The sequence below is a fragment of the Selaginella moellendorffii genome, unplaced genomic scaffold (genome assembly GCF_000143415.4).
Source record: "Selaginella moellendorffii unplaced genomic scaffold, v1.0 SELMOscaffold_22, whole genome shotgun sequence".
In the NCBI taxonomy this organism is placed as follows: Eukaryota; Viridiplantae; Streptophyta; class Lycopodiopsida; order Selaginellales; family Selaginellaceae; genus Selaginella; species Selaginella moellendorffii.
In genome coordinates this window covers 1434458-1457873 of record NW_003314283.1, presented here as the reverse complement: position 1 = coordinate 1457873, position 23416 = coordinate 1434458, and the positions used below count along the sequence as shown (strand labels likewise).

Genomic DNA, 23416 nt, shown 5'->3' with positions numbered 1-23416 from the left:
GTGTTGAGAATGACCGAAGCCATGCGCAAGCGAATGCTCGCGATTCAACTTTGGAATGGGAGACTTTCGTTTGTCCGCGGATATTGCTTTGATTCGTAAGCCTTTGATCGTGTTTGACACAGCTAGACATGGACCCTGGGGGATCAAGGCCCACTAGCCGATCGGTGATCGTGGAGAAACAAAAGCATTGGACTTTTTCTCCTTTCCAATGGAATCCACAAGAGTCGTGTGTCGATCGACGGCTTAAACTTAGCAGGCCTATGGATGCGGAGTCAATGTTGGGGGAAGGCGGGGGCAAACGTACAGCGTGATCAACTCGAACTGCGGAGGAACTTCCTCAAAACGCCGCAAAAGCGTTTCCAACATTGCTCTTTCAGGGGTCCGTACCTAAGTACGGGACGATTCCATGGCGGGATGACTTCTTTGTTGTTCCGGGTACGTAACATTAAGCCCTTGTGTGTGTAAGAAAAAGTTTGGCACTGGTGAGTTTGCTGAGTTTCAAAGGCGTGATTCCTTAGTTCTCTGCACGTCCGCTTTCGGCCGTCGACACGCAGGACCACCGTACTCTCCTCGACGCCATCAAGGCGAAGAAAGTGAGGGAGCACAGCACAAATTTACTGCTCCCCTCTCACATCGTTTTCGTGCGCGCCCAGAAGTTTCGAGCCCGAATGGATCGATGTGCTCGGTTCGGATCAAACAAGGGCAGCTCACATCAACCTGGAAAGAAAAAGAAAGAAAAAAACGACCAACTTTAAGGCTCTCAAGTAGCCAGCACAGGAACTTAGAAAGAGAAGAGAATTCGTCGCAATAGAAGATCCAGAGTTCCAAGCAACCGCCAAGCGCGAAAACTCAAAGATTCTCCCCTCCGCAAGAGGTGATTTGCGAATCGACGAAGCTGTACAAGATCACGGGGTCAAAGAGACAGGACAACACACAAGTTACTGCGCCATCTACATGTTTCTCTGTGCTTGCTTGCTCCTCCACCAGCAAATTGCGCCCCCGCGGAATCTCAACAATGTCCACAGGGGGTTGACCCGCATTAGAACAAAAGGTGGCGGAGGCGACGAGGGCGCGAATAGGGTTCATGGGCGAGCGAGGGGGTCCATTGCCCGGGGCCTGCCCTGCCAGACCAGCTGGGCACGTTGGGTACACACCCGACAAGCCCCGTCTTTTCTGCCGGCACAGCCAGACATTTCCCCCACTTCCAAATGCGTAAAAGACATCGCTTTGTTGGCTGGCCTTGCAAGACTTGTCTGCTAAAGAGCCTCACATAAGAAAGCACAACACTTGGACGAACGCGACTATTCAAGATTCCACGTCTGGGCCGGCCGATCTTTCCCCCTCATAAAAACCAGCCAACCACAAAAACACACACCACCACTGTGTAAAAAAATCGGCGTATAGCGAGAGCAGCAGCGACAGCACCAGAGCAGCCAGCCGCAGCAGCCAGCAGCAGCCAGCAGCAACACAGCAACTAGTACTATTACCAAAAAGCATCCCGCTTCTTCATCATCATCATCAACAACAACAACAACAAAACCCATATAGACAGGAAGAATATGGTACGGCCTGTTCCTCCGCTATGCTTCAATGCACTCCAATTCCCGTCGTGCCGTACTCGCTATACGACAAGATAGCTATCACGTCGTTGGCGAGCGTTCATCCATCCATCCATCGGTGGGGGCTGTGCAAACTCATGAATCAACTGTGCATTTCATTGAACCGCACTGGAAGAAACGAAAAGGGATCCACCGAGTGGGGTTCCTGGCTTGGCACACACAAGCTTCACACACATCGTGTTAGGCTATACTATGCCACCAATCATGCATGCCAACCCAATCATTCACGTAATCATCTCCACCGCCCTTGATCAGCCCACTGTTTTGCTTAGTGGTTTTGTAAGTTTAGAGGTTTTTGGAGGCGAGCGTGGGCGCTGTGGAGGGAGGGGGGGGGGGGGGGGGGGTTGCCGTGGCTGCCTATTGTTTGCCGGTTGTTGGGTGGCATGCTGACAGCACGGGGCTTTTTCCACCATTTGATGTGTCAACGGTGGTTGTGCAAAAAGCACCTAGGACGATGTCAATTGCAACAGTGGTACATCACTTGCACGCTTGGCTGGATTGGACAAACAGCAACAGCACAAACTCAACAACAACAACAGCAGCAGCAACACTGTGTTCATCTCATGTTGCACAACCTTATATAATAACTTGAATAGATTACGCTTCTGATGAAAAGGACCATTTTCTCCACAAAACAAACGAATGTTCCGTGAGTTTCCGTAACTATCACCAAAGCCCGTCCGGCCAGAGCTGCTGTGAGCCTGTAATCCTCATCCTGTAAACGCGTGCTGCTGGCCCCCCTTTAGAGCTCGCGGAGTATTATTCAATCTCTCTCGCTAGATTCGATCCATCCCCAGGACGGGGATCCTGTCTCCCAAAGAAAGAGCCCTCCGTACCAATAAACAACACAACACAAACAAGGCGGGGAGAGATTTCGGTTGAGTGGATCACTCATGCAATCCCGGGGTCCCCGGACCATGCTTAAAAAGATAGTTCATATCACAAACAAACAGAGAAAACAAAGAAGAGAAAAGGTGGTGGAAAGAAAAATGGTGGTCGCATTCCTGGCAATCCTTCTCCATTCCAGTCGCTGTTACTTTTGTTCCTCCTCGGCGCTCGCTAGCTCGCTTGCACAACTCCTCCTCTCGTGTTTCCTGCGACGCTGCGCAAAAGCATTTGCCATAAATCCACGCTGCAGGGTGGCGGAGTGAGAGTAATTAGGGCATTTGTTTGGCTGGCTGTGGCTGGCGGAGTGGCCCATCTCACGTGCGGTAGGCCTCCTAGATTTGGAGGAGGTCGTGTCGTCCATTCTACGCGGTCAATGGGTAGACCAGTCAAAGCCTCCCCGAGTGAATTTTTTTTTATTTTTCTTTTGGGTTTGGTCCCCTGGTCATTAAATGCCACCCTTGGGTCATCAAGTGAGATAGAAACTTGTGCTTGGTGTCTTACGCATGTAAATCTGGGCCACCTCCTTTAAACTTGGGTGGTGGAACTTCGGTTCTCTCCTTCGATCCGTGGCGAGAGGAATGGAATGGAAGAAGTTTTTACTTTGTAAATTGGCGGTGGCTGTGGCGGCGGTGGCGGTGGCGTTTATAGACGAACTAGTCCGTGTCTGGTGCCGGGCCATGCAAGTGAGAGGGAACGAGGAAGATGGAGTCGTGACGACATGGGTGAACAGCGGCAAAACACTGAAACAATTTCCAACAATGCTTCCTTGTTGCCTGATAACGATGATGATCATGTCCCTGTGCAAGCCAGCAGCATATTCGCCCACGAATATCCCAGCCTCCAAGAGACGGGGACTATATAAACCATGGAGGAGATGTTAGCTTTGCATCAAGAGCCTTTCCGGTCTTCTCTCTTTCTCGATCGATCACGCGCTTGTTCGCTCGCTCGCTCTCGATCTCCTAAGAGATCCGGATCAAACAAAGATAACAAATCCCGACTCTTACGTTCACAAGTTCTAAGGAAGATCTCTCGCTAAAGGTGGGTGTTTTGTGTCATGGGTTCTCTAAAACATGGTTTGTTTTTCTTCGCGATTTGCACGCACTGGCTCCTGGCAGCAGCATAATCTGTGCTGTGCATTAAGAAGCCCTGCATTGTTTTCATTCTTCCTCGTCGTCTTCTTCTTCTTCTTCCATCTCGCGCTCCTCAATTGTATAAACAATGCTCTCCAAACAAAAGAGCGTGTTTTTATAAAGTCGGTCAGTCCTCCAACATCCCAGCTAGCTCTGCGCGCGAGATCTCGCCAAGCAAGAACACACCCCCATGACTCCTCTCTTTGAATGGTCAAAAGAGGTTTTTGGATTCAGGGAAATCTCTCTGGGCTCCTCCTCCTTGCGCGTATAAAAATTTCTCAACAATTCGCTCGCTCGCTCCCCGGTTGCATTCATTCATTCATTCATTCATTCATTCATCACTCACTCACTCACTCACCGGAGCTCGCCAAAAGCTGTTTTAGCCCCCTTTGAAAATTGCGACTTTCTTTTGCTGGGAGAGCGAGAGAGAGTAATACGAGTCCTTGGTCTGTGGTACTTTGGTTTGGTGTTAGTTCGCTTCGGTCCCACCGCAACGAGAAGAAGAAAAAAAAAAAGCTCTTTTTCTCTCTCTTTTTTATTTTTTTTTTCACGAAGGGTCCCTCCGTCATCTCTATAAAATCCGTCCTTGTGGTAAACACCTCGCTCAAACACTCTTCTCTTTTTATCTCTTCTTTCTCTTCCATCTCTCAGGCTTGTGTGTGATCTTTCTTCCCAGAGTGAATAAGTTAGAGCTCGAGTTGAGCGATCACTCCATATCCCTTGCTTGTTGTCAAAGACGCTAGCACTCTTTTTCTCCCTTTGCCGGTGTGCTTTTCCCTGGGCTTTTGGTCTCGTGGACTACCTACAAATACAACACACACGCTCGCTCCACTGGATCGTACATATACACGCTCTAGTCTATACACAAAGCGACGCTCTAGGCATAGATAGGCTGCCAAACACCCTTGCTCGCTCGTCTGCTCGCCAATAGAGATCTCTTCTCTTTTCCTCCACACTTTTCTTTTGCTAGTGGTGGTGGTATGTCTCTTGTGCTTGGCGCCCCTCCTTTAGGCTCCCCTCATCATTTGGAACATCCATTCCTTGTTGATCCATTGTCTGTGGTGGTGTGGTGGTGCTGGTAATGGTGGTGGAAGGGGTCAAGAGAATTGCATGAAGCATTTCACCGCTGGAACGATAATCTGAGCTCTATATAGTGTTGCAGAGGAGAGAAGATCACACGCGCCCCGCAAAACTCGCAGCAACTTCGCAAAGGCAAGATGAATCTGGAGCACAAGGAGCGGGAGAAGCAAGCCTTGCAGTTCATCGAGAAGGTGACGAGCGAGGCGGCAGAAGTCCAGTCGGCGGTGCTGTCGGCCATCCTGGAGCGCAATGCTCACACCGAGTACCTCAAACGCCACGGCCTCAATGGCCGCACCGACAAGACCTCGTTCCGCCAATGCCTGCCCGTCATCACCTACGAGGACCTCGAGCCCGAGATCCAACGCATTGCCAATGGCGACACCTCGCCCATCCTCTCCGCCCATCCCATCTCCGAGTTCCTCACCAGGTAAGAAAGAAATTCTCGATCCTTCTTTCCATTTGCGATGTTGGGCGATGGCGATCTCGATGTTGGTACTCACAATTTTGCTCCTCTCAGCTCGGGAACGTCGGCTGGCCAGAGGAAACTCATGCCCACCATCTCGGAAGAATTCGAGCGCCGCTGCCTGCTCTACAGCCTCCTCATGCCCGTGATGAACCAGTGAGTGTGGTCTCGAGCTTGATCGTGCTCGAGCTAGCGATTGACAAACTCGTGCATGCGCTGCGCAGGTATCTCCCGGGACTGGATCAAGGCAAAGGGATGTACCTCTTCTTCATCAAATCCGAGGCCAAGACCCCGGGCGGCCTCCTCGCGCGCCCAGTGCTCACCAGCTACTACAAGAGCCGCTACTTCACGGAGCGCCCCTACGATCCCTGCAACGTCTACACGAGCCCCAACGAGACCGTGCTCTGCCCCGACGCGCACCAGAGCATGTACTGCCAGCTCCTGTGCGGCCTCCTCCAGCGCCATGAAGTTCTTCGCATGGGCGCGGTCTTCGCCTCGGGATTCCTGCGCGCCATCCGCTTCCTCGAGACCCACTGGCGGGAGCTGTGCGACGACATCCGCGCGGGCGGGCTCAACGAGCTGGTTGTGGACGCAGCGGCGCGCCGCGCGGTGCTGGCGCTCATGCCGCGCCCCGACCCGGCGCTGGCCGACGACATCGCCGAGCAGTGCCGCAAGGAGTCGTGGGCCGGCATCATCGCGCGGCTGTGGCCAAACACCAAGTATATCGACGTGATCGTCACCGGCACCATGGCGCAGTACATCCCCACGCTCGATTACTACTCCGGGGGGCTGCCGCTCGTGTGCACCATGTACGCTTCCTCTGAGTGCTACTTTGGGATCAATCTCCAGCCGCTGTGCCCGCCATCGGAAGTCTCGTACACTCTGCTGCCCAACATGGCGTACTTTGAGTTCTTGCCCGTGCTCCACCATGATTCCGACGAGGACTCCGCGGCTTCCTCCTCATCCGACCAGGACGATAACGTTGCCAAGAAGAAGATCAAGCCCAAGAGCGGCAAGAGCAAGGCGCCCAGGGTGCCGGATCCGTCCGAGCTGGTGGAGCTCGTGGACGTGAAGATGGGCCACGAGTACGAGCTCGTCATCACCACCTACGCAGGTAAGATCATCGATCTCGACTGATAGAGGGAAGCTTCTAAGCTCTCCTTTGGCGGATTGATTGATTGATTGATTGATTGATTGATCGTGACAGTGGGTGTGCTATATGTGTGTTCTTGGCAGCCATAGCTGAGTTTACTCTGGTCACCACCTTTGCTTTCTCTCTTCTTTTGTGGGGATCCTCCAAGGCTGATGATCACGCCTGTGATTCGACAGGGCTGTGCCGGTACCGCGTGGGCGACATCCTCCGCGTCACGGGCTTCCACAACTCGGCGCCCCAATTCGCCTTCGTGTGCCGCAAGAACGTCGTGCTGAGCATCGACTCGGACAAGACGGGCGAGGAGGATCTGGCCAAGGCCGTGCGCAGCGCCACCGCGGGCATCGAGTCCAGCTACGGCGCCCGGCTCATCGAGTACACGAGCTACGCCGACACCACCACCATCCCCGGCCACTACGTCCTCTTCTGGGAGCTCCGGAGCTCCTCGCCCATCCCGAAGGACGTGCTCGAGGAGTGCTGCCTGGCCATCGAGGAATCGCTGGACAGCGTCTACCGGCAGGGGAGAGTCTCGGATCGAAGCATCGGTCCTCTAGAGATCAAGGTGGTGAAGCCGGGGACTTTCGATCAGCTCATGGACTACGCGCTCAGCCGCGGGGCTTCCATCAACCAGTACAAGACCCCGCGCTGCGTCAAGTTCACGCCCATCGTGGAGCTCCTCAATGCCCGGGTGGTGAGCAGCTACTTCAGTCCCCGGTTGCCAAAGTGGTCGCCCGTGCGGCCGCAGTGGGCGAACTCCAATGGCGTGCATTGATCATCGAGAGCTTGGATTAGAACCATCCTCTTCTTTTGGATGGATGGATCGATCGAGCGAGCGAGAGAGAGAGAGAAGAGATCTCACTGTATGCACACTTGCTGCTGCTGCTGCTGCTGCTGCTGCTCCTGATAGACACCCTCTCGATCGATCGATCGATCGATATCCCAGCAGCAGCATGGCATGATTTGGCAAAAAGAAAATGAAATGTCCAGACCACCAACCATACTAAAAAACTTTGAAATCTATAATATCATCATGCTTTGGATCATAGCCTGGATCTTGATATGCTACAAAGCTTGTTTTACATGGATGCTCGTTTGTTTGGATATATTGAGATGAGATTCAAACGAGAGCTCGAAATCTTGGCTGGTCCACGTAGAAGTGACGTGGGCATGATACTTGCCACGTGACCAACACGTATGGCGCCCTAATGCTTAAACACCAAGACAAAAGCTCGTGTGTGTGTTGTGTAGCCAGCCAGCCAGGCCACATTGGACGCGCATGGGACTTTTTCCCAAGCTTTGTCTAGGGCAAGACGCAAAGAAAGTCCACAGAGCTTTCAGAGTTTGGTGGGATGGGAGAGAGTTATTACAACTTATAAGCAAGCAAGCAAGAGAGGGAGTGAAACTTGTTAGAATTCATGGAATTCGAGCAATGTAGTAAATTTGGTTATAGTTTCATGAGTGAAGACACACAGTGACAATGCTAAGTCCCTATAGAAGCTTCTTGGGGGAGTTGCAGAATTGAAAGTGGCATAGTTCACATAGTTGCCCACGAAGAAGTAACTTGAGAAGGGTCATGGCCAAGTTTGATAGCCAACATTGAAACAATTGAACTAGCCCAATTGTATGCTCACACTCCTGCTCTTAAGCAAAATGCTGGCCTTTCTCTGCAGATTTTTTTCCCATGAAATGTGGAATGGAATGGATGGAGAGTCCACTTCAAAAGTGAAGAGACAATGTTGACTGGTGTGGTAACTTGCTTCAGAAAGGGGGGCTGGGGGGGCTATCTAGTGGTAAAATGGTACTCCAACCAAACCCTCTGGATTAATGGTGGTCTGGATTAAACACAACAGTGCATGAGCTGGAAAGAGACCTGCTTTTGGAAGTCCCCCATTTACTTAATTGCACACCACCTTTTATTTTCTTGCTTTCTCTTTTTTCTCTTTCTTCTTCCAGCCAGCAACAGCAGCAGCAACAACAGTAGCAGAAAGTAGCAGGCCTTTCCTTGAAATCCCCCTCTCTTGCAACAAATCAAAGTCAAATTCCCAGAGAAAGTGATGCTCTTTCTTGCCCACAAGCAAAAGCTTCTCATTCTTCTTCTACTTCCTCCCCATTCAAGCCTGACGAGGGATTGCAATTGCTATGCAAGATGATGATGGTGTTTGTGTTGACAATGAACCAGGAAATTCTATTTAATAATGTAAAAGGTGGCAGGGGCTTGCTTGCTACGTCATGCATGTCGCTGATCACCCCGGCATCAAGTAAGGTGGCGGAGTTCAGAGTCAAAGTGGCCACGGGGGAGGCTGCGATGCGATGATGAGCCGAGATATCAATGTGTATCCCCTTTTTCTCTTTGTCCAAAGCAAGCAAAACCAAAGCGAGAAAAAAAATGGTTGAATCGTTCAATGAACTGTGCGTGGAGATAGAACCATACGGCCGTGGCTGGGGCAACTAGGCGACGGCCGTACCAGCATTAGCTCCAAAGCGTACATCTCTCTATAATGCGGAGAAAGTTGCGAGACGAGAGAAGAATCGTCCAATCAATTCAGCGCATGTGTTCTTCATTGGCAGTTGCGACGAGATCCAAATTCAGTGCGAGTTAAGTTCTCGAGCAACCAACTCGACCCAGCTTTTAGCGAGCAACTTACAACCTTTTCCTTTTTTTTTTGTTCCCTTGCTCGCTCGCCCGCTCAAATCAATCGAGCTTAGCTGTGCTTGCTTGTTTGACCGGCCTTTCTTTAATCGCGCCCCAATTGGAGCCGGACATTCTTTTACCCGACGCATGATCACTGCAGCGGTAGAAACACCGAGAGAGAAAACAAACTTAGTTTCTAACCATGCGAACAAACTCTCACCTTGATCGAAGCTTGCCTCAGCTCTTGAGAAAGAACCATTTCCGCCGCCTCGGTGCAGGAGCCACGCTCTTCTTCTTGTTGTTGCTCTCCTCGGAATCACTGGCTTTCTTGTCGTGGACCCTCTGCTGCGGTGACCGCGCCTGTTCCAACCACGAGCAGGAGCAACGAGGTGAGAAGTGCCGAGACATATAATACTAAGATAGCGAAGATATCATCTTTTTCTCTTTTGTTTCTATCTCTCCATGAGAAAGGAAGAAAAGAACGAGACAAGGACAGAAAGAAGGAATTGTATATCTTACTTGGACCAACAAGGCCTGATTCGCTGCTGCATCACGTAAACGCCGGTACTTTGCAATCTCGGCTTGCTCAGATCGTGCAACCGAGAGGGCTCCACCGTGCTGTTTTAGGACTCGTCGCAGCGTGGAAATCAGCTCCAGCCCAGACATTTGACCATTCACCTTTGAAAAAGGAAACACATGAGAAAAATAACATGAAAAACCAGCCAGCCAAGCCAAGGGGAAGAACAATAAAACAGAGGAGAAAAAGCTAGGCGTCAGACAAAGGGAAGAAGACCAACAAAGAACACAAAGCAAAAGTTGGCCAGGGAAAAATATCACAAAGAATCAGGACGAAAAAAAAAAAAAAAGAAAGCGTGGAAAAAGCGAGCCAAGTACCTGCCTGTTGCAACACCAACAAATGCTGTGGCGAGGACGCTCCAACGACAGCGCAAAAAGGAAAACCAGGAGCTCGCAAGCTTATGCTCATCTGGAAGCCTTCGCTGCTCCGGACGTCCGCTCCCCACGACACAAAGTTGGCGTTGACAAACTCCACCACCTCCTGCGAGCACAGAGTTCTCCGGCAAAACTCGAGAGATCCCGCGTTCTCGGATGAGTGGAGGTACGCAAACATGAGCTTGTAATCCTGGACGGCCCGGGACACCGCCTCCACGAAGCTCGACTTCTCGAAATCCGGTCGGCCATGGCCGAATTCCATGTCGAAGTTGCGCACGAACGTCATGGCTTCCATGGAGCCGGCGAAGGTCCTGCGCACCGGCGGCGCTCGCGACTGGCCGCGGCCGATGCCGCCGGCATCGAGGAGGAGGCGGCCGCCCTGGATCGCCTGCTGGACCACGAATCCGCCAGTGGCGCCGGTGTTCTTGGCGAGATCGCTCAGCGCGCCCAGTGCGCCCTCAGCCAATCCCACGGCATTGTGGACGAGGCTGGAGCTCCGGCGGATCACGCCAGTGGGGAGATTGATGACCGACCACATTACCCTAGCCTGGAGCAATCCCGTGAGAGCCGCGTTCCGGCTGCGCTGCTGCATTGCCATGAGGACGCCGCGCTGGGACGGGCGGCGCGCGAGAGCGGGAGAAGAGGCAACAGTGATGCCCTGGCGGGGCGGTGGCGGCGACGGTGGCGCCGCGGCTTCCTCCTCGTCTGCCATTTGCCCTAAATTCCACAGTCCCGCCCAATTTTTAAAATTCGATAAAAGTTGTCCGATAACTATAGCTTAAAAGGAGAAAGAAGAAAGGTTTAGGGTTTAGTTTGACATAGCGTTTGGTGGAATCGTCTAAGCTTCCTGGAGATTCTGTCAATGGTCTTCGATGTATGCCTCTAACTGGCATAGTTTTCTCAAAGGCAGAGGGTATTCCAGACAAATGCGAGCATGAAGAAGTGCTGAGATCGGCATATATTCCTTGACATGAGGGCACAAGGGACTCATGGGATGCTGTTGTGAAGTTTTACAACGGAGGAGTGTAAGGTCGTTTGAACAGTGGCAGGAGCTGGTGAGGGGTGGACAAGTAAAGAAGTGGGTCTTGGTGTCAAAAGAATATGACCAAATGATTCGGAACGTTGTTGGGTACTCACCTGAGCTCAAGGGGATCATCATTGACTGCATCAACAGCCTGAATGGCTCAAATCCACTTCTTAAGATGGACACAGTGCTTAAGGCAATTGGTGATGGCATTCTTGTGCAAACAGTTTATCTCGATGGTGTTCAGTTGTGCCCACTGCTACAGTCCATATTGCAGTTTAGGTTGATGGAAAGCTTAACAAGAACTCACATAGTTGATATGCCTCCCTCAACTAGCTTTTTAACGTTTTAACTGTAATGGGAGAAATGCATTAAAACAATATCTGAAATAACATTAAAAATACCTTATAAATGTTTATACAAAAATATTCTAAAACAAAAAAATACATGAACACAAATTTAATAACATTTTACCACTATATCATACATTTTCTCACAAAAGAAAAAAGATGGCATTTATATAAATTGTTAAATATTTTGAAAAACAAATTACCTCCCTTAGAGAGATTTCACATTCATCATCATTTAAATACAATCAAGACTCAAATGAATAAATGTAGAAAAATTTATCTGATTTAATTTTTATATTATAAATGCAAAATTATTCTAAAGTTTAAAAAATTTGTCACATTTAGTTATAAAGATTAGGTTTTTGTTATCATTTGAATTCAAAAACCTTAAAGGATTTATATCCATAACATAAATAAAATAGATATAAACTTCTCCACCATTTCTTTGCCTACTTAAGAATTTAATTTCTTAAAATACTAATTATCAATAATTTTGTATATGAATACAACTCCCCTATTTTGTTCTCATTTAAGTAGTATTCAAAACTTTATAGAAGGTATATTAACAAATAAAATTGCTGTGCGTTGCATTGCAGCAATGCTTGATTTACTTTTGTTTTTAAATATTTTTTATTAGGATATATAGTTTGTTATAATCTGTCCAATATGCAGGTGCTATTCCTGCTTTTATATATATTATATATTTTATCCATATATGCTCTATTAATTCATTATTACATGTATTGTGTTTTATTTTTTGTATGTATCCTTCTTTCTCTGTTGTTGTTTGAAGTGGTTTTGCTTCTTCTTTTTGGTAGTCAATATTAAAATCTCCTGTAATTATTACTGGTTTTTTATATCTATATTCTGTATATATTTTTGTAGTTGTTTTATGAATATTTGTATATTTGTTCCAGGTTTTCTTTGTAAATTTATTATCTGTAATTTTTAATTTTTTTTTCTAGTGATACATATGACATTGCCATTGTTTCTGTTTTTAAATGTTCTACTATTTCTGATTTATCATTTGTATGCAATATTGCTATATGTGGGGGTTGTTCATGTATATATGATTTATATTTATTAAAATATAAATCCTCATGTTTTTGTGTTCTTACTTCTTGCATACATGTAAATCTATTAAATCAATTTGCTATGGTGCTTTTGTTGTCCGTCAACTTGCCAAACTTAGGGTAGACAATAAACCAATTCTGTAGGTGACAAACTTTTTCAACCTTTTCAACCTTTTCATGCACTAACTCTCCTTATTGTAAACATCCTCACCAGATACTTCTCATCATCGTCCAAGCTGAAGCTAGAAGCAGCCTGACTGCACTCTTTGGCTGCTACAATCTCCCTCTGTCTATCACTTTAAAAAAGAGGAAGGAATAGGAATAGAAAGATTGTCATTTGCATGGACTCATGCATCCAAGTCAAAGCCCAATGTTTATGTCATGGTTTCCTCCAAAACTCAAGGTTCAGTCATTGTCCATCAATTGAGCCTCAATTTCCTCCAACAACTCCTCTTTGAAAAGACTCTCCCTCCTCCGGTGATCTTTGTTTTCTACCCACTGCCCACTCACATAATAGGGCCATACGGAGGAAGATCTAAGCTCCATCCATGGATGCGTTCTAGGTTGATTGATTGATTCCAGGCAATCAATCAATACTGCTGTGGTGGGTTTCTGATCCTGGATCGTGGCTCTCAGCTCAAACCTCTAAGGAGAGGCAATCTTTAATCAATTCACTAATCCAAATATGTTTTTCTTGACACTTCCCAGGTACAAGAGCAATCCATTGGAGCCAATGGAGAATGCAGCGGCTGGGAATGACAATAGCATCGTGATTGATCTCGAAGGGGTCCTGCTCAAATCCTTGAGCTGGTTTTAATACTTCATGTGTCGCAATTGAGGCTGGGAGCCCCCTATGAGCGGTCCTCCTCTTTTTCATTCTTCCCTTCATGTGGATCACTGGCTGCCTTGTCCATCCACCCCTGGAGGTCCAGATTCTCTGCTTCATGGTGGTGGCTGGATTGAGGACCTCAGCAATGGAACTTTGAGAGCTCCTTTGCAATTGCCATTCTTGACATAAAACCCAACCAATGCACTGTACATTATATGGTGTCTTTGGCTCATGCTCCAAAAACCACACATGCTCATGATGACACAAAGTGGTTAGAAAAGTTTATAAATTATAACCAAATTATGAAATTAATTAACCACCATTGGAAGATAGAATATCCAAGCATATTCTAGATATATTTAGTCCCCCTATAGATTTGCTTAAACAAACCAAAAAGATAAAAATAAAATATTAAATTAATATTATTTTAGTTATGAATTATTAGGATTGCTTAAAATGAGTTATAATTACTCTTTAATAGTTTTTCAATATGTAACAGTGGTAAAGGAAATTATTATAAAACATAATATAGGAATAATAATATTCAGAATTTATAATTAAAATAATAAATTATTTCTTTCAAAGAAGGTATAATGTTTTTTTAATTATTTAGATTATTTTCATGATGCTATATAAACAATTTTATAATATTTATCCATAAATAGATATTCTAGAAAACAAATATGACCATTATCTTAATTTTATATTAATTTAAATTTTGTTAGTTACTAAAAAATTTTAAATTTATTATTTTTAATTTTGAATAATAACATAAATGACAATGCCAAACCAAATAAAACTTCTATATATATTAAAGTAATGAAGAGTACTTAAAAGAGTAATTTCCGTACAAAAAAAGTAAATTAAGCTATATAGATATTTAACTATATCAAACCATGTATGCAAAATATGCAGTCATATGAGTTTAGACTCAAATGAAATTCTTAAATGGATTTCACTAAAGCAACTAAATCCTAACAGTAAAAAAGTAAACACTTCAAAATTAAATTGAAAATATTTATCTAAAAAACATCAGTAATTCTCAACGTTTAGATATCACTATTATGGCAAAAAGAATTTATGCAAAAAAATGCTACACACATAATCAAATATAAAGATTTTTATATATATCAAAACTAGTTATATTAAACCTTTTAAATGAAACTATAATTTTTATGCAATTAATATTTTAAATTTAAAGTAATGTAAATTTGGTACTTTATAAACATTTAAAATCCAAATATGATTTTATGGAGTGGTTAAATTATATATATTAATTTTAAATACTATGAAATTTTTAAATAACTTCTAATTTAAAAATATTTTGATTGGGTAGAAGTATGCTACCAAAGTACATTAAAGTCTGTAAGATAATAAAAGATTTTACAGTTTATATAAAAACTTCAACTCATTTTTATTCAAATATAAAAAAATTATTAGATTTTATTCTGAAAATACATATCCATATTATCAAAGATTTTCATAAATAAGAAAAAACAAATATCCTAAACATTATGAAATAGATTTATTGCAATTTTAATTTCTGATTTTTTATCATATATATATGCACCACTTTAGCATAAAATTATCTTTATAATAGACTTATTGATTTTAGATTAAAAATAAATCTTTAATACAAAAAATATTATAATCATGAACTTAATACTATAACTAAGAAAAACATTACATTAGCACTAAAATTTACATTGATATGCGACCCAAAGAATGCCTTTACCAAATTTTTATTAACGAAAAATAGGCTTTGAAATATTTTCCTCGGCCAATACTTAATAGTAAGATTTAACTTCCTGAATCAATTATTTCTCTTTAGTCAAGGTCTTAATCTAGATTAACAAACTCCTCCAATATATAAAAATAAAATTTATGTTTTAAAACAAAATACACAATTTAACTATTAACTATGATTTGTAAATTGCAACACCTCATTCAACATAAATATCATTTTGCACTTTCAAACAGGATGGGACATCTCTATGTGCTTGGCATTGAAGAACCACCTGCCACCCCGAAACAATCATCACTACCGCAATACTCCAAAATAAACCCTAAAACATGTTTTGATACAAAATGCCTACCCTTTATATTAGGAGTAGAAATTTCCTTTAAACACTATTCTCTTTTATTAATTTTAAATATTACTTTTTTCTTTTAAAAAAAACTTTTAAAATAATGAAAAAATTCATTCTAAATTTTTTATTATTACTAATTAATAAAATGGTAAGAAATTATAAGTCATGACATGTGTTTACTAATTTTTTATAGATAGTAAAACTTTAAAACAATAATATATATTTATTATATAATCATGAGTTTAGAGAAAAAATAAAAGAATTTTTAGTATTTTTTTCGAATGAGTACAAGAAAATACAGAAATTATTTTATAATATAATATTAAGACACTTGCTTTCACACAAAACTAATTCTTCTATTTAAAACTGATTTAAATTTTATATATTTTGAGTGTATGGAATATGAAAGGAGAATACAGAAATGTGCATATCAATTAGCCCAAAAACTCTAGCTTATATACAGGAATGAGTGATCCGAATTAAAACCAATCCAACTGCTACTAAAATCAAACTATGCTAATATTAGTGTATGACATCATAGCCATACACTAAACCTTACATCATCCCGTCCTCTCGGAATGATGGAAGATATGCAAGGTTTTCTCTGTAAGCCAAAAATTTTTCCTTTCCAATTTGCCAGTTTACCTTGTCTATCTGTCCAACACTACCTTAGTTTTTGCTAAGTTCCGTCGCCAAGGTTCCCATCTATGGTATCAGCTCCTATTTAGTCCTACTTGGTTTCAACTATTCACTGCACGAGCAATAGAGTGTTAGCCATCTATCCACAAATTCCCAAATCTCTCCCAATCCCCCTTCCTGGGTTAGACTGGACTTAAGGTTCGACTACACTCCTCGCAAGCACAAGCAGCCAATCACACCAAACCTCCAGGTTCTTAACATCCCTTGGTACCACAAAATTTGATCATGGGACCCTCTAAATCCCAAGTTTTGGATGCAACATTTGCTTCAGGAAGCCAGGGTGAAACATCGTGGCTTAACAGCCTGGTATGGGTACCTCTACCCCCCACCTCCATCCTAAAGGGAAAGCCCAAGCCCCTAGGAAGGGCGAGGACCGATGAGCCGCAAAGTACTCAAATGGGGCACCACTCCACATGAGCCGGGAACACCGCAGTCGGTTTCCCTTTCGGGAATGGGAGCTGCTCTTGAGCACTTTCTGGGGTGGCCCTTTCGGCACCACCTAAGTCCATGCTCGCTCCCACCCAAGGCCCCTCGGCCCCAGTCTCAACCTCAAGTCAGTTTGGAAGTACCACTAGAGAGTTCCTTTAAGACTGGTTCCTGGACCTCACTATCCCTACTATACTTTTGGAACCCTCTGCAACCCCCCCCCTCTAGGAGACACACGCTTTGGGCTTTCACCCCTTGACTTGTATTAGTACTCGGACTTGGTCTTGGACTCAATCTCGGACTCAATCTCGAACCCGACTTCGGATTCAGTCTCGGACTCGATCTCGGACTTGATCTTGGACCCGATCTCATACTCGACTTTGGACTCGACCTCAGACTCGGTCTCAGACCCAATCTCGGATCTCGGACTCCGTCTCGAACTTGGTCTCCGAGTCGGCGTGGGACTTAATTTTGGACTCTATCTCGAACTCAGTCTCAAAGTCGGTCTTGGACTCGATCTCAGACTCGGTCCCATTCGATGAACTCTTTGTCATTTTGGTCATGCTTTCGGGGATCCTTTAGCCTACAACACCTCAGGGAGTTGGTTCCTTATAACTCCACCACCCATAGAAGAAGTTCAATGCCCACATCGAACGTCTCTTTTTATCCTACGACTTGTTGACTATGTCTCTGGGGGCATCCCCCCACTTAGCGGTGTGCCTAAGTTAGCTTCCCTGGCCAAAAGCCCATGACAACGGAATATAAGTGTCCCTATACCCCTCACCTCACCACGCCCTAGTATGGGGTCGGGACTTGAACCCAGCCTTGCTTTACTAGGGGGTTGGGACTCGAACCCAACCTCCGTAGAATACGTTTATGGATTCGACATCCCCGCGGGGAGTCAAGCGTAGTTCTCTATGCCTGGTCAACCTAGCTAACCTATGCTAATTAGCTTACTTTTGGCGTGCCTTTGGGTCTTAACATATGCTATTGCTCAACTTCACAAATCGATACTTTAATCAAACTTTGCATAAGTACATAGAGTTTTGCCTTGTAGAAATTCCTCCACTAGATCTCGCGTGTTCGCTAGGTTCTCCTTTGGTTCCCATGTTGCCTCGCAATGTGGAAATCCTTTCCACTTCACATGGAACTTTCTCACCTCGCGTCCTTATCGCTTGCTCTTGCACGCATTGAGGATGGCCTCGACTTCGTATTCCTCTTCCCCTTGGATAACCTCAGGTAAGAGTCTTTTGGTCCTTGCGAAGCGGATCCTCAAAGTACGGCTTGAGTAAGTTCACGTGGAACACTGGTGTGAGACACAAAATCCCTAGGCCCTAAAGTGGAGCCGAAAGGGTGCCATGTGGTGGAGGCCGAAGCGAAAACCAAACGAGCGTAACACGTTTGGACTAAAAAGCTCCGACTTGAAAAGGTCAAGAGTGGGAGTGGAACTCCTAACGAAGTGCTCGAGGAATGAGCACGAAGTGAGCAATAACCGAGGCTCCAAAAAGGGACCCAAAAGGACCAAACACATGACACGTGGAAGTGTCCGAGATGGGACCTGAGATGGACCCGAGATGGACCCGAGATGGAGTTCGAGATGGAGTCCGAGATGGAGTCCAAGATGGACCCGAGATGGAGTCCGAGATGGACCCGAGATGGACCCGAGATGGAGTCTGAGATGGACCCTAGATGGACCCGAAATGGAGTCCGAGATGGAGTCTGAGATGGACCCGAGATGGAGTTCGAGATGGAGTCTGAGATGGAGTCCGAGATGGACCCAAGATGGACCCGAAATGGAGTCCGAGATAGAGTCCGAGATGGAACTGAGATCGAAACCGAGACCGAGTTTGAGTCCGAAACTGGGACCGAGACCGAGTCCGAGTCCGAGTTCGAGCCCGAGTCCGAGTCCGAATACTAATACAGGCAGTTGGGTGAAAGCCCAAAGCGATCATCCCCCAAGGGGGGGGGGGTGGGTGGGCTACAGGGGGTTCCAAAAGTATAGTAGGGAGAGTGTGGGGGGTTGGAGCCCAGTGGAGCCAGTTTGGCTAGGAAAGGCCAATTTGGCCCAGGAAGGCCATACCCAGTGTTGGGTGATGAACTGACCACTGGGAAGTCCAAGACTAGAGTGAATACGGACCAACAAGCGGGGTAGCTTGGTGAAGTGTTCAAGAGTCGGCTCTAGTTCCCCCGGGAGATCGACTGACCGATGCTCCCAGTCCAAGTGTGGGTGGCACTACCTACTTGGATACCTGGTGTGGCTCAATGGAACCTCGCTCTAAGCCCATGGCTATAGCACCCAAAGGCGGAAGGCGGGGAGAGTACCCATGAGGCCCGCGTAGGGCCACGGTGTTCCGAAATGTTGTCCCAAAGGCCCAGACTGTGGAAAGGAAGAGGAGTAGTCCTCTGGTGTAGTGACTAAGGATACAGTCGAGTGGTGAGGGAGTCCTAGAGGACCGTGGGACTTAGTGGTCAAGCTTGTGGGACTTAGTGGTCAGGCCTATGGGACTTAGTGGTCAGGCCTGTGGGCCTTGATCTAGTGGCAGTGTTGGCGAGCACGGCCATGGGCAGAAAGGGACTTGGTGAAGACCGGAAAAGGGATATTGGGGAAGGCTATTCCCCATGTCTGTGGGCATCCTAAGGATGCAAAGGAGTGGATCTGGAATGATCACTCATGGACGGATGGCCCAGTCCTTGAGAGATGGGACTGTGATGCAGGTGGTGTTAGACCACCGGTGTGACCAAGGTAAAGGGGCATGGCCTTAGCGTAACGGCCTGATATGTTGGTGGTACCTTGGGGTGTCGGTCATGGGATCGGACACGTGGAGCACTTGGATCAAGTGCAAAGGTTGAGTGGCGGGGATGCCATTCTCAGGGCTAGCAAGCCCAAGTCTAAAATAGGACTTATGGAGGTTGTGAGTGAGACTCCTCTAAGTGGTTGGAGGTGTGGTTAAGTGACTAAAGTAGAATGGAAAATTTAGTCGCTTACAACTTGGTATCAGAGCTGTTCCTTAGTCCGACTCTTATTGGTGGCCAAATATATCACCGCTTGTATGGGAATCAGAAGGTCCTAGATATGGACCTACCCCTGAGGAGTAGCATGTCGAAAGGATATGGCTCTCCACTCAAGTTCATGCATGAACTTATGCACGATATGGTGGATGAAAAAGGGCCAATAAGGGAACGACTTTGGGATCTTGGGAACAGTATAAGGGTTTCCTCAGAGAGCTGAGGATGTGATCCAGATGAGCGTTTGACGCAGCAAACGAGTTAATGTAGTTGTGGTAAACAACTATAGTTGGGATCATGGGAAAGATGCAGACTCCAAAACAATAAAGGAGTCACGAGATTACCGGACCGGACACGTGGAGCACTTGGACCAAGTGCAAAAGTTGAGTGGCATGGATGCCATTCTCGGGGCTAGCAAGCCCCAAGTCCTGAGAGGGACTTATGGAGGTTGTGAATGAGACTCCTCCAAGTAGTCGGAGGTGTGGTTAAGTGACTAAAGTAGAATGGAAAAAATTAGTCGCTTACAATTTGGTATCAGAGCCGTTCTTTAGTCCGACTTTTATTGGTGGGCAAGTATATCACCACTTACATTGGAATTGGAAAGTCCTAGCTATGGACCTATCCTCGAGGAGTAGCATGTCGAGAGGACATGGCTCTCCACTTGAGTTCATGTGTGAACTTGTGCATGATGTGGTGGATGGAAAAGGGCCAATAAGGGAATGACTTTGGGATCTTGGGAATAGTATGAGGGTTTCCTCAGAGAGTTGAGGATGTGATCCAGATGAGCGTTTGACGTAGCAAACGGGCTGATGTAGTTGTGGTAAACAATTACAGTTGGGATCACGGGAAAGATGCGGACTCCAAAACAATAAAGGAGTCACAAGATTACCCTTATATAGTTGAGGTTAGTACTCATAAATTTGAGACTATAATTGTTGACCGTGAGAGGTCAAATACAGAAGAGGACACCAGTCCTTGAAATGGTAGCCGAGGCTACCTCTAATAAATGTTGGAACAACCCAAGGAGTTGGGGGTGTACTTAAAGATGAGTTGCTATTCTCATTACATGGACAAGTAGTCCTAAGGGGCAAAGGTTAGCCCCAAGAAAATACTCAAGTGTCAGAGTAACACTTGCAAAGATTGTCCTTGTGAGTAGGACATGAATACAAGAAGTTGTATTCCAGTGAGTTGGCACCTCTAAGACTGAGACCTTGCAGGTTGTTGGATTAGCAAAGTCCAAAATGCTGGATGACTCAAGCGGAGTCAGGGAATGGTCCTAAGGGATTGGTTGGAGCATTTGGACTGAGGTGTATGGTGCCCCATGAGGTATGGGGAGGATCATAAGATCCAAGTATGAGAATAGTAGGTATCTCATTGATGGCAGAATGTGTCATACTAAAGTTGTGGGAAAAATGTTCCCAGAAGAAAGCAACTTTGGCCTAGAGTTGGGTGCAAACACTATGGTGGGGTGCTAACGGATAGTTAGCATGGGGAACAACTATATTGGTCTTGGCAAAGACCTAGACATTAATAAGTAGTGTCATAAGGATAGGCTTGTGGGGCCAATGGTGTGGAGACACCAAATGTGCCAAAGTGTGATACCTTGAGGTTATGTTAATGGGTTTATAAGAACCCCTTGCCAAAGGGAATCCCAACGGAAATGGGAATGGCATAGCCTAAAGCTGGAAGGCATGTGGTAGAGTGTGGTGACGAAAACAATGATGGAGGTGTGGAAGCACCAAGCAATGAGTTGTAGAACTTGACAACTATGGGGCAACTAAGCAAGACGTGCAAGATAATTGGTTAAATGGGTAAAAAGTAGCTACCCAAAACTTCTTAATAGCATAAGGAAGTTAGATATACCTTTACAGGGGATAAATTGCTTATGTTGCGATATAGTAAGTCAATGTTGTAAACGAGAATGCTCATTGTCAGGAAGCCATAATTGGGACACCCAAACATTCTAGAACACCAAGAGGTGGTGTTTCGTGTCGCAAGAGCAATAGATAAGGCCCAAGGGACTAAGTCCCTAGTGAATGATGGATAGTAGGTGCTATCCAAATGTCCAAGGTTGTGGAGACAGGAAAAGATTGTTTACCCGAATTGGATAAAGTCAAAAATGGAATTTTGGCAAGGCTAGTGATGGGCATATAAAGGCCCATAAGCAACAATATTAATCCCGATGTGTGGGATTATAAGGTGAGCATGCCCAAGATTGAAGAACCACTCCCTAGGCTATCAGGTAGGTTCATCCCTAAGAATACTTGCTAAGGCATGGTAAAATGTGCAAAGCTATCCTCCTAGTCTGGAGGAGAATAACCAAAGGAAATGTATGAGGCCAAAAGGCAAGTAGTATAGAGATAAAACCAAACCATAGGAATTGATAAGCATGACCAAGGGTGGTTATGCAAGTTGGGAGTGGAAAATCAAGTGGGTGCTCAAACATGTTGTTACTAGCGACCGGGATGCCATGGAGAGTCTAAAACATGGAATTGTCCATGTTAGATTATATGGTAATTGGAAAGCTTGCGAAAGGAGAGACTTTAGCAAGCCAAGGAATAGAGTTCCTTGAACATTCCCCTAGGTAGATAAGTACCTAACTAGCCAAGTGTAAATGGTTCATAGGATGCGCAAAATTAGAGTGGCATAGCAGAAGTGTGGTCTTGAAGCTGGCCATGAGGCAAGGCTATCAAGATTGGGGAAGTAGTTCCCGAGTGTTCAAAGAGAGGGCTTTAAACGAAAGTCGATGGTTAAGGACTTTCACACTTATGCATGAACCATGTTACGATGGCCAAATGACTTGCTAAGTGAGATTGGCAAGTCGGGGGGAACGAATACCCTAGTTGAAGGAGCCAACTTCAAAGGGGTGGCCCAGGGGGCCGAGCATGGAAGAGTCTATGCATGATCACAAAACATGTCAAGTGAGAGGACTTGGCAGTGTAGAGGAATTAGGTTCCTAAGCTGTGATCTGTAACGCGCTTTAAATATAAGTTGGTGCACCGGCGTGGGGAGTCATGCCAGGCATCCGGTGTGATGCCATCCGTAGATGCATATACGGAGGTTGGGTTCGAGTCCCGACCCTCTAGTGCTTGGGTTCGAGTCCCAAATCACTAGGGCGTGGTGATGGTTTGGAATATGAGGACACTCATATTTCGGTGGTCATGGACTCTCAGTGAGGAGACTGGCTTGGGCACACCGCCAGGCACCAAGGACGTGGTGAATGAGATGGGGACACCCAGTCTCAGTTGCTATGGACCCTTGGCCGGAAGGGCTAGCTTGGGCACACCGCCAAGTGTGGGGGATGCCCCCGAGGTCATAGTCAACAAGTTAAAGGTCTGGGAGACCTAGTACCTATTGGCAAACCTGTTAAGGTGTCAAGATTAGATCACTAGGTGATCGTATGGCTAAACAAGGATGAGGTCCTTTTGAGGTTAAGGAACAAGGTTCCTAGTTCAAAGCGTTGGTTTGAACTATTGATAATGGTGTGGCTTGGTCAAGGTGACCAAGTGGGAAGGACACCTAGATCTACGATGATACAATGGTATTGTGAGTTCAAGATAGTAGTCTCTAGAAAGGACCTATGAGAGGGTCACAATGTTGGGCCGTGGAAGGGGCCCATAGCAGAAGTTGCTAAAGAGACCTACTAGGGGTGAGCACCCTCTGGACTTGGCAAAGTGGAGCTTTGCCATGAAACCAAAAGAATACCTCAAGGAAGGAGGTAGTGATCCTTTGTTGCTTGATGCAACAATTAATGGATAGGAGCAAAAGACTAGTGGCCAAGTTTGGGCCATAGAATTTAATGGGAGGAATCCAAATGGCAAAGTTAGCCAAAGAACACTAATGTGTTTAATACTAATGGATTGTGGGAAAGTAAGTGGACTTCCAAGGTTAGATTCCCAAGTGCTCCAATTTGGCAAAGTAAAAGCTCCAAGTGAGGAGCGGCAAAGTAGCCAAAAGATAGGGCTGTGGACAGCTCTGGCACAAATGATGATAATTGGAACGTAGT

At 45.7% G+C, this 23416-nt stretch overlaps 2 protein-coding genes across 4 annotated transcripts; one reads left to right on the top strand and one right to left on the bottom strand.

The window, feature by feature from the left end:
* The first annotated feature begins 3397 nt into the window (after window positions 1-3397).
* LOC9642382 (indole-3-acetic acid-amido synthetase GH3.5) lies at window positions 3398-7211 on the top strand. 2 transcript variants are annotated; one of them, XM_024678404.1, is made up of 5 exons: window positions 3398-3545; window positions 4792-5144; window positions 5235-5336; window positions 5405-6294; window positions 6510-7211. In XM_024678404.1, exons 2-5 carry the CDS (start codon window positions 4855-4857, stop codon window positions 7100-7102), a joined length of 1875 nt encoding a protein of 624 aa, XP_024534172.1. In that variant the 5' UTR covers window positions 3398-3545; window positions 4792-4854; the 3' UTR covers window positions 7103-7211. The 2 variants fall into 2 exon arrangements, with proteins under 2 accessions (XP_024534172.1, XP_024534171.1); XM_024678403.1 differs by lacking the exon at window positions 3398-3545 and having other exon boundaries at window positions 4262-5144.
* A 1497-nt stretch (window positions 7212-8708) lies between these two features.
* On the bottom strand, window positions 8709-10601 carry LOC9642817 (plant UBX domain-containing protein 10). Of its 2 annotated transcripts, XM_002973556.2 has the most exons (4): window positions 9861-10601; window positions 9482-9640; window positions 9183-9322; window positions 8709-9116 (listed from the first exon to the last, which is right to left on the bottom strand). In XM_002973556.2, the coding sequence occupies exons 1-3, from the start codon at window positions 10509-10511 to the stop codon at window positions 9200-9202; spliced, it is 933 nt and encodes a 310-aa protein (XP_002973602.2). In that variant the 5' UTR covers window positions 10512-10601; the 3' UTR covers window positions 8709-9116; window positions 9183-9199. The 2 variants fall into 2 exon arrangements, 1 of the variants encoding a protein (XP_002973602.2); XR_002992788.1 differs by lacking the exon at window positions 8709-9116 and having other exon boundaries at window positions 9253-9322; window positions 9857-10601.
* Between the last annotated feature and the right edge of the window lie 12815 nt (window positions 10602-23416).